This window comes from Mustela putorius, unplaced genomic scaffold (genome assembly GCF_011764305.1).
Source record: "Mustela putorius furo isolate JIRA1106 unplaced genomic scaffold, ASM1176430v1.1 tig00003845_pilon_pilon_pilon, whole genome shotgun sequence".
Taxonomy (NCBI): Eukaryota; Metazoa; Chordata; class Mammalia; order Carnivora; family Mustelidae; genus Mustela; species Mustela putorius.
The window spans coordinates 74418428-74432141 of NW_025421998.1; the positions used below are offsets into that span (position 1 = coordinate 74418428).

A 13714-nucleotide genomic window follows, 5' to 3' on the forward strand; every position below is an offset into this window, starting at 1 on the left:
TTTTGAGATTGTAGTCTTGGTATGGTATACAAACAATTTTATAAAAACTACAAACAATTGAGGCAGGGAATAGGTGTTATTTTCTATGCCCAATATGGGCAAATTCTTCCTTTAGCGCTTAGTATAAAGCCAAAAATTACCATCAGACTCTAGTGTATCTTGAGATAAACAAAAATTTGACACTCTTGTTTATCATGTCAAAAGCAGAATTTGACGCCTTTGCTTTGGTATATAAGCCAGTACTCTTTGTATCTAATGAAAAGTTCTAGGCGTATACCTGATATGTGTTTACTTTCTTTTAGAAATGTTTTTGTGTGCATGTTTTCTTTTTACCATTTATTAATTATCATAAGTTATATGAAATTTTCTTTTCAAAATTTTATTATTCTTTTAAGTATTTTTATGATTATGAAAGCAATTAGCTAATTACTGATAGATTTATGTCTATCAGATTATGACAATATCAGATTATGTCTATTTCCCATGGGAATGTATACTTAATAAAGGGAGGGTGATCATTGCTTTATATAATATGTTATAAATCTGTTTCTCTTCTTAATGTGTTTCCTGTCATTAGCTGCTTTTCTACCTAGTCACCTTAATGTTTAATGACTCATGTGGCTGTGCCATAATTTATCAGTTGCCCATTGTTAAATATTTATATTGCCTCTAATTTTTCATAATTAAAAACAGTCCTTCAGATGCCACCTGGGTGGCTCAGTGGGTTAAGCCTCTGCCTTCAGCTCAGGTCATGATCTCATGGTCCTGGGATCAAGCCCCACATCAGGCTCTCTGCTCAGCAGGGAGCCTGCTTTCTCCTCTCTCTCTCTGCCTGCCTCTCTGCCTACTTGTGATCTCTCTCTCTGTCAAATAAATAAATAAATTAAAATCTTTAAAAAACAAAACAGTCCTTCAATGCACATCCTTTTAAAACCTAATTTTAGCAAATTTGCAGATTTTCAAATTGCAAATCCAAAGGTATACTTTCTTGTATTAAAGTAAAGGTATTACTTTCTTCTGTAAAGTTACTTTTTTCTGTAAAGTAAAGGTATTACTTTCTTGCTACTAAAGTGTGCAAATTCAGTCCTCATCAATAATAGGTATTATCATTTAAAAATATTTCTAAATTGCTCAGTGAGAAAGAGTATGTTATTATTTTTACTTGCATTTTTTAAAATTTATTTTTTATTTATTTTCGGCATAACAGTATTCATTATTTTTTCACCACACCCAGTGCTCCACGTAATCCATGCCCTCTATAATACCCACCACCTGGTACCCCAACCTCCCACCCCCCTGCCAATTCAAACCCCTCAGATTGTTTTTTAGAGTCCATAGTCTCTCATGGTTCACCTCCCCTTCCAATTTCCCCCAACTCCCTTCTCCTCTCTAACTCCCCATGTCCTCCATGCTATTTGTTATGCTCCACAAATAAGTGAAACCATATGTAATTGACTCTCTCTGCTTGCCTTATTTCACTCAGCATAATCTCTTCCAGTCCCATCCATGTTGCTACAAAAGCTGGGTATTCATCCTTTCTGATGGAGGCATAATACTCCATAGTGTATATGGACCACATCTTCCTTATCCATTCATCCGTTGAAGGGCATCTTGGTTCTTTCCATAGTTTGGCGACCGTGGCCATTGCTGCTATAAACATTGGGGTACAGATGGCCCTTCTTTTCACGACATCTGTATCTTTGGGGTAAATACCCAGGAGTGCAATTGTAGGATCATAGGGAAGTTCTATTTTTAATTTCTTGAGGAATCTCCACACTGTTCTCCAAAGAGGCTGCACCAACTTACATTCCCACCAACAGTGGAAGAGGGTTCCCCTTTCTCCATATCCCTTCCAACACATGTTGTTTCCTGTCTTATTAATTTTGGCCATTCTAACTGTTTTTATATTTTTGGTTTCCAGTGAGTTTAGACAGTTTTTATATATCAAGCATTTGTATTTCTTTTTGTACATGCAACTGACTTTTTGTGTTTTTTGTCTATTTTAGTACTTGTCTTTTTCTTTTTGACATATGAGAAAATAATTTTCCCAGCCTACCATTTGTTTCTAGTGAGTTTTTACCTTTTATCTTAACAATTAGAAGTTTTGATTTTTAAAAATTTGCTCCCAAATCTATAAACTTTTTCCTTTGTTCTCTGCTTTTGTCATCAGATGTTTTTAAAAGTCCTTCCTACCCAAATATTTATGTTTCTACATGTAAATATCTAATCCATTTGGGATTTATTTTGGTGTACGTTTGAGATAGAAATCTAATTTAAAAAATGAGTGTCCAGTTTCTTCATCATTTATTGCATAATCTATACCTTCTCCACTGAATTAAAATGCCATATCCTACGTAAAATTATTACATGTACTTGGACTTGTTCACAGATAAATCTATTTCTTTGTCATGCCACATATTATAACAGCTGTATAATATGACTTTATATGCAGTAGTGTAAACCCTCTCCCATTTTTCTTATTCGTCAAATGTTTTTGATTAGTTTCTCATTTTTTCAAATGGAATTTAGAATCCTTTTTCCATTGATTCAGCAAATACTCACTGAGTGGACATTTTGTTGTAGGTGTTGTGCATCATGTTGGGATTATTGTAGAAACTAAAACAAACAGTCCCTGCTAGTTTGGTGCTGAAATTTCAGTTCCAAAGAATCTACTTGAAATTCTGGTGAAGATTGTGTTAGTCTTACAAAATAATTTGGATGAGAATGGAATTTTCATAGTGTTCAACTTTTCTTTATAGATAATTTTTAAGTCCTTTAGATTTTTATTTAAGACTTTATGTCTAAAAAAAAGACTTTATGTCTTAGGAATGTTTGGAAAATACATTTAAGATGTATATATATATATGCATATATATAAATTTGATATTTATAATGTCTCATATCAATTGTTATATTAATGAGATCCTTATTTAATATTATGCTTGGTATAAAGGAATTTATTTTCTTAGTATAATTATGTTTTTAAATTTCTACTCATTATACTCTTGATTCACATAAATTTGTTGTATGGATATTCATATTCTATGCTGATAATAATAATTTTCACTTTTTTAAAAGATTTTATTTATTTGAGAGAGAGAGAGTGAGAGAGAGCATGAGAGGGGAGAAGGTCAGAGGGAGAACAGACTCCCCATGGAGCTGGGAGCCTGATGTGGGACTTGAACCTGGTTCTCAGGGATCATGACTTGAGCTGAAGGCAGTTGCTCAACCAACTGAGCCACCAAGGCACTCTAATTTTCACTTCTTTATGATAATCATACATCGATCATTTCTCTTGAGTTGTATCAGCTAAAAGTTCTGCAAAAATGTTAAATTGTTCTAATAACCAGTATTCCTATTTTTTGTGTTTGCCTGAACCTAAAGGTAATGCTTCTATAGTTTTATTACTTACTTTATTAGTATTAATTAATTAGGTGCTGATTGTTGTCTTGAGGGAGAATTTCTTTCTTATGTTAATGTAACACTTATATTCAAGAATATTTAGGATGTATCAATGCCAGTTTTGATTGAAGTTTTATCAGATTTCTTTACGGTTGTTTCTTGAGATAATCATAGATTCTTCTAGAGTCTATTGGTACTCTATTAATTTCTCAATATTGAGAAATCTTTACTTCTTAATATTTCTCAAATAATGTCTAGTATTCCTGAGATAAAGACATAAAGTATATTTAAAACAAGTTGAGATGATGATTATGATGGTAATGATTTTGCTGACCACATACCATAGAAATTCAAGTAACTTTAGAAGTTCTTCAACTAATTGTGTACATTTATCAGAAGAAACAACGGTGCTTTGGACTTAGAAATGTAGTTTTTAAAGTAGTCTTGTAATTTCAAGCCTGAACAAAGTTTCTCTTTTCACCTGAATTTTCTTTCATGATCTGAATATCAGGCAGATTTTCCTTTTTCTAGAAGCATCTGGCCCTGTCCAAGCAGGTAGAACAGAAATGATGAAAGAATTTAGACTCCTCTACAGTGATTTGAGCTTTGGTATGGAGGATCCTTATGGAAGACCATATATGGCTCCCAGCAGGTCTTTTCAGTCTTCTTAAATTTTCCCTGGAAGGCTGATCTGAATTGAGACTCACGCTTATTCCCACCGGGAATGCAATCACTTGGGTATCTAACTTGACCCTCTCTACCTAAATAGTCTAAACTCACACTGTTCTGACCTGCATCCCCCTGAGCAGATGCTGCCTATGGCGGTGGCAGGATATGGACCAGGAAAATTGCTGAAGGAATCTCTAGCCTCTGCCAGGTGACTCCTCAGACTCAAATCATATAAACAGAGATGTTAGCACTGGAGGGGACCTTCAAGATTACCTTGCCCCCACTTGGTTTGTCAGTGGGGAAAATGTCCAGAGAAAGGAAGAGACTAAGGTGACACAGATAGTGTAGGTAATGTAGATAGGAACTTGGGTTTCATGACTCTGAATTTCATTGTTGTGCTAGCTTAAAAATAGATATTCAGGCTTCTGTTATCTAAGTGAAACATTAAGTGAATTGCATCTTGGTTTGTGTCATAAAATATGTAATAAACATGTAATAATAAAAACAATAAACATGTGATAAACAATATAATGAAACGTAATCAAATTTTCAAATAAATTTATGTTGGTCCTTATGACATTCGAAGCTCAGTTGGCTTCCACTATTCTTTTTGGTGGCAAATTGGGAAATTTCTTTAGTCCCAGAATAGTCCAAACCATGAAGTATACAAAGCTTTCACATATCAAGAATAGAGGACTTTGTTATTCCTAGTCATTTATAGGGATGATTTTTTTTAAGATTTATTTATTTGACAGAGAGAGATCACAAGTAGACAGAGGCAGGCAGAGAGAGAGAGAGAGAAGCAGGCTCCCTGATGAGCGGAGAGCCTGACGCAGGACTCGATCCCAGGACCCCAAGATCATGACCTGAGCCTAAGTCAGCGGCTTAACCAACTGAGCCACCCAGGTGCCCCAAGGGATGAGTTTTTTTTTTTAAAGGACTCTGTTTCAGAAACCAAGCTTGTTACTATCATTTTCCTTCTTTAAAAAAAAAAATCAGATGTTATCTGTAAGTAGTTCCATTGTAAATATTAGAGAACATGCTGCTTCAAACAGATTAGGGAAAATACTGTTGAGGGGAGGGTTGAAGTGCTGACTTTGTCCTTGAATGTTGACAGTTCTATGTTGTGGTGAGATTTATATTGGTTTGCTATTTGCAGATGATCCTATTGTATTGACATTTTTCTCTACCAAAAATTAACTACATTTTTTTTTCTATGAATATGAACCCTCCCAAAGTAGTACTACTGATGTCTTTGTGGAATAGCCATTACTATTCAAAGAGAGCATGTCATCTTTTGGTTCAAGCAAGATGAAACTAATTCAGGACTGATATATGTAAAATAGATGCCTGAATCAGATTAAGACACATTTTACTTATTTTGTTAAAAACTGCAGCTGAATAAACCACTCACCAAGTAGATCTGTTGTGAAAGAGATGGCAGCTTATGGGAAAAATACACTGGCTAGACAGTGGCAGGGATGTAGTTCAAATTACTCAAGAGGAAGAACACTTAGGTACAGCTGTACATTTCTAATTCCAAAAACTCTATGTATAGCTCAACTGCCAAAATATTTCATGTATGTCATGATAATCAACTGAAAATATTTCATAAACCCTGCTATGTAGCTATAGTAGTGCTATGTAGATTGTTATTATGTAGGTCATTAGTAATGAACACACCATTCCAGAAACCACAGCTTTGCTCTATGGTCACTATTCACCTTTCAGTCAAAATACCCTATACAAAAAATGCATCTCCAAATGACTTTTGCTAGAATCAAAAATCTAATCTTATTTCAAAGCTCTAAGATATTGAAAGTAGTGTCAAGTGTTTTACATATGGTGTGGCCCTCTGTGTAGGCCTGTTTTAAATCCTCCTCTAAAAATGAGAATCCTTGTGTTGAAATTGTGGGGCCATTTGATGAAAGGGAAATGAAATCTAATTTCTTTGTTTTTCCTCTTTTCAGGAAGTCACCAAATCGGTCCAGCCTCTCTTACTGGGAAGAATCATAGCTTCCTATGATCCAGATAACAAGGAGGAACGCTCTATCGCAATTTACCTAGGCATAGGCTTATGCCTTCTCTTTGTCATGAGGACGCTGCTCCTGCACCCGGCCATTTTTGGCCTTCATCGTATTGGAATGCAGATGAGGATAGCTATGTTTAGCTTGATTTATAAGAAGGTAATGCTTTCTTGCACAGTTTCCATGTTTTAAAATGTCTCAAACATCATGTTGATATACATGTGGGATAAACACAAGTCAATTTTGTATGCTTGTGAAGTAAATGGCAGCAATAATTAATGTTTCTACTTGGTAATTAATTCAGTTCATTTCAGCTAGTAATTATTGATCATCTTCTATAAACTGCCTATATTATAGATTTCATTTTTTAAAACTAGTCATGTCATCATTTTTTGGAATTTTTGGCTCCCCATTAAAATAATACTTACTGTCTGCATTAAAAAGTCATTGACAGGGGCGCCTGGGTGGCTCAGTGGGTTGAGCCTCTGCCTTCGGCTCAGGTCATGATCTCGGGGTCCTGGGATCGAGTCCCACATTGGGCTCTCTGCTCAGCAGGGAGCCTGCTTCCTCCTCTCTCTCTCTGCCTGCCTCTCTGCCTACTTGTGATCTCTCTCTGTCAAATAAATAAATAAAATCTTAAAAAGAAAAGTCCTTGACAAAATATTATCTTGTGGTAAAATGCCATGTATCATTATGTTCAATAATGAGTGTAGTATGCAATTGTTAGTGATAATCCAAGCACTAACAGTATCTACCTTAATTAATTGTGATACTCATCCACTATTTTATTTTGAGTTAGATTTTTGTCATCCTATGAATCCTGCAAATTTAAAAAAGTTTTGCAACAACACATGCATGGCAACCCTAAGATCCTTTTCTGCTTTTTGTATGCATTTTCCAGTCAGAAGGCCAAGTTGCTGAAGCTTGATTTAGGTGAATGCAGATTAGACCTACCCATCTTACAAAAACAATTTAAGGTCATTTCAGTGATGTGTTTTCTAGACTATGTGTGACTGCTTGGCTCTACCAAGTCATTATAGAAATCTCTTTTGGTTGAATCATTTGGATATTGCTTTACCCTTCTTTTCTTTTTCTTCCCCCCAATGTGAAAACTTTATATACTTGGCTTATAAGGGACATGAATCTGAAATTACCTGGCAAATAACCCAGAACACTTCCATAATATAAATGCAAGGTCAGGTGTACTGTAAAACCTTGATAGTCATACTTTATTGTTCAAAATAGCCTTTTATGGAGGCAGAAGAAAAAAATGGAGTCCACAGTTTAATCAGATCACCTCAGCTACAATCTCCTCAGTTCACAAGTACCAGGAAAACATATGTAAAAAATCAACAAAAATTTTATTTTGATCCAGAAATTTTAGGTAAGTGAATAAATTATTAGGTATTACTTGGGAGGTAGAATTGCACGCATGAATATTAAAAGAAGTTCAATTCAGTCTAAAAAATATTTTTAAAAACTGCTTTTTATCATTATAATAAGTGATAGCTAACGATGTACATGACAAGCTTCTAAGTGAACTAGGTTTATTATTTCATTTATCTCCTCCAAAACTCTCTATGGTAGGAACTATTATCCCTGTTTTATGCATAAAATATTTTAAGAAACTAAGACCTAAAAAGTGTAGAGAATTGTGCAAAAACTTGAAAATTTCTGAAATGGATAAATCATAGTCCTTGATGTGGAGGATTTTCCAAATATTAGAGTGGAAAAGCACTGAAATAATATAGCAAGGCAAATTGTGTTATATAGGAGGAGAGAGGTGTAAAGTACCCTCGGCTAAGGGGGAGGAGAGATCAGAGAAGGAGCAGGTTAGTTTGTAAATAAGTCCATATATAACACTGAGCACAAATATAGCAATATATGTGCTTTCAGATCCAGAACACATTCACGAAAGGTTTGAAGCTATTTTATCTGTCCTTCTTTCTGTGTTATTACCTGGTTTATTTACCCCTCTGGGCACAATTATTGGCCTGCCTTGGCATCATCACCAGAAAATGCAGTTGTATCTTCATGTGGCTGTGGTTGGGTCCCTAAAGTGAGCCTAAAGTTAACTGGTTCCATATCTGACCAGCTCCATCCATATGGCAGGCAGCTACTAGCTCTAACAGTATCCCAGATTTTGTCCCGCAATGCTATTTTGCTTTGTTCTAAAGTCTGCAGCTATGATACATTCAAATTATATTTTAAATAATGAACCTAAATATATTATATAAATGTCAAATCACTATGTTTTACACCTGAAACTAAGACCGGATTGTATGTTAACTGTACCTCAATTAAAAATTAAGAAATACAAGAAAATAATGAATCTAAATACAAACTAAATTATCTTTACATGTGAATTTACCTGTGACTAGAAGATAGAGATAATTAAATGAACAGATATTTACTGAGGTGCTTACTCTACACATAGCTCCCTGGTAAGCCCTCTGGAGAACTCAGAATCACCTGAGACAGACAGTCTGTTACTGAATCATGTGTATTACAGCTCTATAGAATTTTCCCTGTCATCTGTTCTAATAGTGTTTTGAAATTAACTTCTTTGATTCCTTCTTCATCTGTGCTTACCTAAATGCTAGTCATTATTCCACACCCATCTTAAATTCTACCTCCTCAATAAAATCCAGATTTTCATAACCAGGTATGTGGACCTTCTCTTAACCACCCTATTAATATATACTCATTTATAGAAGTTTATGTATATAAATATAAATTAACTCATTCAATGTATCATGTGTGTGTACTAGGTTACCTTGAGGCAACCTATTGATATCTTTGTCTTCTCTCTGTCATGATCACCTAACTTCCCATTTTCACTTTAGACTTTAAAGCTGTCAAGCCGTGTTCTGGATAAAATAAGTATTGGACAACTTGTTAGTCTCCTTTCCAACAACCTGAACAAATTTGATGAAGTACGTACCTACTGATTTAATCTTTTCTGCATTATAGTTATAACTCATACAAGCCCAAGGGTTTTCCTGGGTCAGTTAATGGTGATATGGGGTTAAGTTATATACATCCCTACCTTGCCCATTTCTGCCATTGATGGTTGTTAGCAGAGCACCATTCTAGGGTTTCATAGTACCACCCAATGCAAAGACATCTTAGCTCACTGTGTATTTAATAAAGTTTTTCAAAATTCAAGTTTTATCAGATCTTGTTTCCTTTTAATACTTTAAATCAGTTATTTACTTTGGCTGAATATGATACTCTGAACAAGAATTCTTGTTCAGTGCTCTCTTATTACACAAATAAATGCAAGGTCTTTGAGGGTAGACCGTGTAGTGTGTTTTATTTGTCTTAGCATTCTCAGTATTTACAGATTGTTAAACCCACAGCAGGTGCTAAATAAGTTACTATTAAATTAAGCATGCATTTATTCTTAATATTTTGTCAGGTGATAGAGTTGATATACTGAGAGCCTTTGGAAACCCTTTTGCTCTTGCGTGTTTACACCATGGCTCTTGCATTAGTCAAATAGAAGTAAGTTATGAAAAATAAATCCCTGACATGATACTTAAGATACTTCATCTTAAGCCCATTGAATAAAAATACACTGAAAGATGCAATGACTCGAAATTTGTTCCTTGGGAAATCCTAGTCTATTTGTAGAATGTTTAAGCACGTTGCTCTGTGAATGAATGCCTTGATGTTAGCATTTTGGGAACCATGATGTGTTTGATTATCTAAGTTCTCTGTGCTCACTCTCTCTCTCATCTAGGCTTGTTTGTCTGTCCATCACTGGTTTTCACTGTGATTTTATTTTCCAGGGACTTGCACTGGCACATTTTGTGTGGATTGCTCCTTTACAAGTGACGCTCTTGATGGGCCTGCTCTGGGATTTGTTACAAGCCTCTGCCTTCTGTGGTCTTGCTTTCCTCATAGTCCTCGCCCTTTTTCAAGCCGGGTTGGGGAGAATGATGATGAAGTACAGGTAGTAGCATTCTAGTTACATAGCTCGGAACAGTTTTAAATTAGATTTTCACAAAGTCTACTGTAGTAAATCCAGGACCGCTCTATTTACTGAACCGGGATCTACTTACTGGGTGTCACTGAAAAGGAATTATTTTAATGGTGTAAATAATATTCCCTATATCAACAGGGCATTTTTTTTGGTTTATCAGCCTATAGAATTTCTTTTTGAATATGTGAAGATTCAATTCATTTATATAGATCATAAGGTTTAGGTAGAAGGGATAATGTGTATATGGGTGGGAATGCATGTTTTTGGATTGAGTTTCATAAGTTTTTCCTACTCTGGTTCATGGATCATCACACCAGAACCTTAGTTACTTTTTATTACAGAATAAATCAGTGATACCAGTGCAGTGTATGATAGAGGACTTCTAGAGTTTATCAGCTAGAAGGTGATAGAATGTATACAAATTTTGGAGTCTGTTAGCTCTTGGCTTGAATTCCAAGTCACTCTGCCTCACTGAGTATCTGGTTTTTCATCTTTAAAATGGAGATAACCACTTTTCGTGGAGCACCATGAAGTGTCCTACACTGGGACAGTCTATGGAATGTGTCCAATAGTGTCTGGTACATAGAGGGCATTTACTAAAAGATAGCTATTATTTTTGTTATCCTCTATCAGATAGTAAAATAAATATCCACCTGTTTAATAAGAAGTATGGCCTTAAAAACAAAACTTTTGTAGTTCTTAGTGACAATTTGACTTGGTTTTACTAAGTATTTGATTGATTTACAGAGATCAGAGAGCTGGAAAGATCAACGAAAGACTCGTGATCACCTCAGAAATGATTGAAAATATCCAATCTGTTAAGGCATATTGCTGGGAGGAAGCAATGGAAAAACTGATTGAAAGCATAAGACAGTAAGTCCTTCTGATAATTTTAATATCATTAGCCAAAAATGTTTAATATTTAAAAAATGAGTATGTCACAGTGGACTTACTGACTTACTTCCAGTTTGTATTTGAAGTTTCTATCAATTGTTTTAAGCTATATCAATATTCATGCATCAATATTAAGTGGCATAAAGTCATTTTCATGGGCTGTACTTTTATGTAGTTGGTAAAGTGTGTTATTTTTCATTACAAGAATATTTATGCCTTATAGAAGAATTTCCTATATGTGTTTCTAGCTACTTATTATACTTGCTTGACTAAAATAATGATTACGATGCTGGAGGGTGATTGAAACCTTAAATGAAACTACCAGAGTCATAACTGTATAATTCTGAACCGAATAAGTGGTTTTCTGTTACTCCATTTCACTTAACTTCTGTTACAGCTCATGAAAAATGAAAGAAACCCTTCTCTTCGGTTAAAATATCATATCATTGTTCTTCCTTAACCTAAGAGTAATAATGCAGGTAATATCCATAAATTGTGTTTCTAAAAACCTCGTAATTGAGAGGTCAGCTGAAGCAACAAAGCCATCACCTGAGATAGAATCAGTACTTGGGGGTGCCTGGGTGGCTCAGAGGGTTAAAGCCTCTGCCTTTGGCTCAGGTCATGATCCCAGGGTCCTGGGATTGAGCCCCACATCGGGGTCTCTGCTCAGCGGGAAGCCTGCTTCCTCCTCTCTCTCTCTGCCTGCCTCTCTGCCTACTTGTGATCTCTGTCAAATAAAAAAAAAAAAAAAAGAATCAGTACTTGGCACCTGTCTCTAGTCTTGTTTCACCTCAGATATCTTCTCTTTCACTGATCAGTAAAGATTATATCCAGCAAAAAAGTGCAGCCCAGATTGAGATATGATTCCTGTGACAGTTTGGGGCACAATATAAATTAGGACATTTCTGCAGCCGTGAGACCATTTTTTTTTTCAGTCAATGTCCATGTTCTACAAACTGCAGTCGAAAAGGATTCTAGGAGACTCAATGATAGACGTACTACTGTTGAAGACCAGATAATTTCAGGTCCTATAGCACAAGAGAGTTTCACAGAGAAAAAGTGTACAAGCAGAGTACCTTTTGGATGGTGTGAATATGGTTATGAGGAATTGGGGCTGCTGATACTGGTAGACAGTGCTAACTGAGCTGCAGGTGTGTGATTGGAACAACAAAAGAAATGCTGAAATATTAAGTCCTTTGCCATGTAAATAGAAAGAGTGAAAGAGTAAATATTTCCCAAACGTCATTGGTCACCTGTTTTTATTATGCCTTTCAAGACAAATCCAGGAAAGAAATTGTATTTTCTTTCCAGAAACATCCTTAAAGATCTTAGGGAGTTGTTTAGTCAGTTGAAGTTGTTTTTCTTATTAGCAGTTCTTCATCAGATTTATCCCCTTGGTCACTTCTGTGTCTGTAAGCACAGGCATACCAAGAAGGGGATGAGGAGTTGATCAGAAGATCCGGTTGCCTCAGACCTGAACTTAAACTCCTGGTCATTTTAGGTGTTGACTTTTCTTGACTTTGGTTTTTATTTTTGTTCCTCAAAAGATGAAATTCATCCTTTCTATTTCGTGTTTCTGTTTGACCAATTGTAATACCAAATGGTTGGTTGGAACGTGTATAATCTGGTTCTGTAATCTGGCATGAAATTGTTACCCAAAAAGGCTGGGAAGGGCTGACATAAATATGGGAAAACAAGAGTTGCTTGTACTCAAAAAAATAAAATGTGATATTCTGAAAGAAATTGCCAGGATATGTTCGAAGGGGTGATTACCTCAGCCTAGGCCCCTATTGAACTGGGCAGAGACTATGTAAAACTCCCTGGCAATCTGCTCCTTTACTGCTCTTCTGTAATAAAGCCACTTTCAAGTTCTTTTTTTTTTTTTTTAAATAAGAAACTGATAAAATATTTTTATGACTCATAAAGTACAAGTGATTTTATTGTGGAGAATACTGCTTTCTATAAGTGATCCCTATAAATGTTCTTGAGTCCATTATTCTTTTCTTATCATACCACTTCTTCCATTTTCCTCAATGGTTTCTAACACATTTCAACAACAATTCTCATAAATTTGTGAACATTTTGGTGAACAGGGTTTTCTAGCATTTTATTAACATCAGCCTAGCCAATATTATTCTTTTTTTTTTCTGTTGAAGATTAAGGATCCTAGGCAGATTCTTAGTGCCAGGCCCTCTGCTGTGTTCTCATTTATCATGGCAACGTCTCTGCCTTGGAGATTGTGTGTTTCTCTTCTACACATGTGGATGTATGTAAGATGGCATAGCTATCACTGACAGAACCAGGAGTCAAACCCCAATGAGATTCCAAAATCCCAGTCTGCTTTCAGTGCCAAATGATTGAAATAAGAAGCCTTAGACCACATTAGAATGTGAATACTGTCTAGGTTGGGCACATGGAACTTAATTTCCTTTATCAGAGTGCTCAGGATTAGACTTTTTTTCAGACTAAAAAAAAATATATATATATATAATATATATATTATATATTATAGAATTCCCCTGAATTCTACCACTTGAGAATGAGAACTTCTCTGAATTTTACAAATGTGTGAAACTAGCCCCCAGATGCCAGGCACAGCTCTTGTGTTGCTCTTCGCCACAGAACCCTCTGTTCTCTGTTCCTGGCTGCCTTTTTCCCAGCAAGAGCCGAAGAGGAGGATCATAACTGACTTTAATTTTTCTGGTCCTGGCAGAGTGCGGTGGAGGTTGAAGAC

General features: G+C 35.5%; 1 protein-coding gene across 3 annotated transcripts in view; it reads left to right on the forward strand.

The window, feature by feature from the left end:
- The window catches only part of CFTR (CF transmembrane conductance regulator), a 168941-nt gene that overhangs the window by 39516 nt on the left and 115711 nt on the right, over positions 1–13714 (forward strand). For 2 of the 3 annotated variants that reach the window (XM_045062911.1, XM_004741904.3), the window contains exons 4-7: positions 6042–6257; positions 8945–9034; positions 9893–10056; positions 10834–10959. In XM_045062911.1, the coding sequence (XP_044918846.1) occupies positions 6042–6257; positions 8945–9034; positions 9893–10056; positions 10834–10959 (596 nt within the window). The remainder of the gene's footprint in view (positions 1–6041; positions 6258–8944; positions 9035–9892; positions 10057–10833; positions 10960–13714) is intronic. The other variant, XM_004741906.3, reaches the window with a different exon arrangement.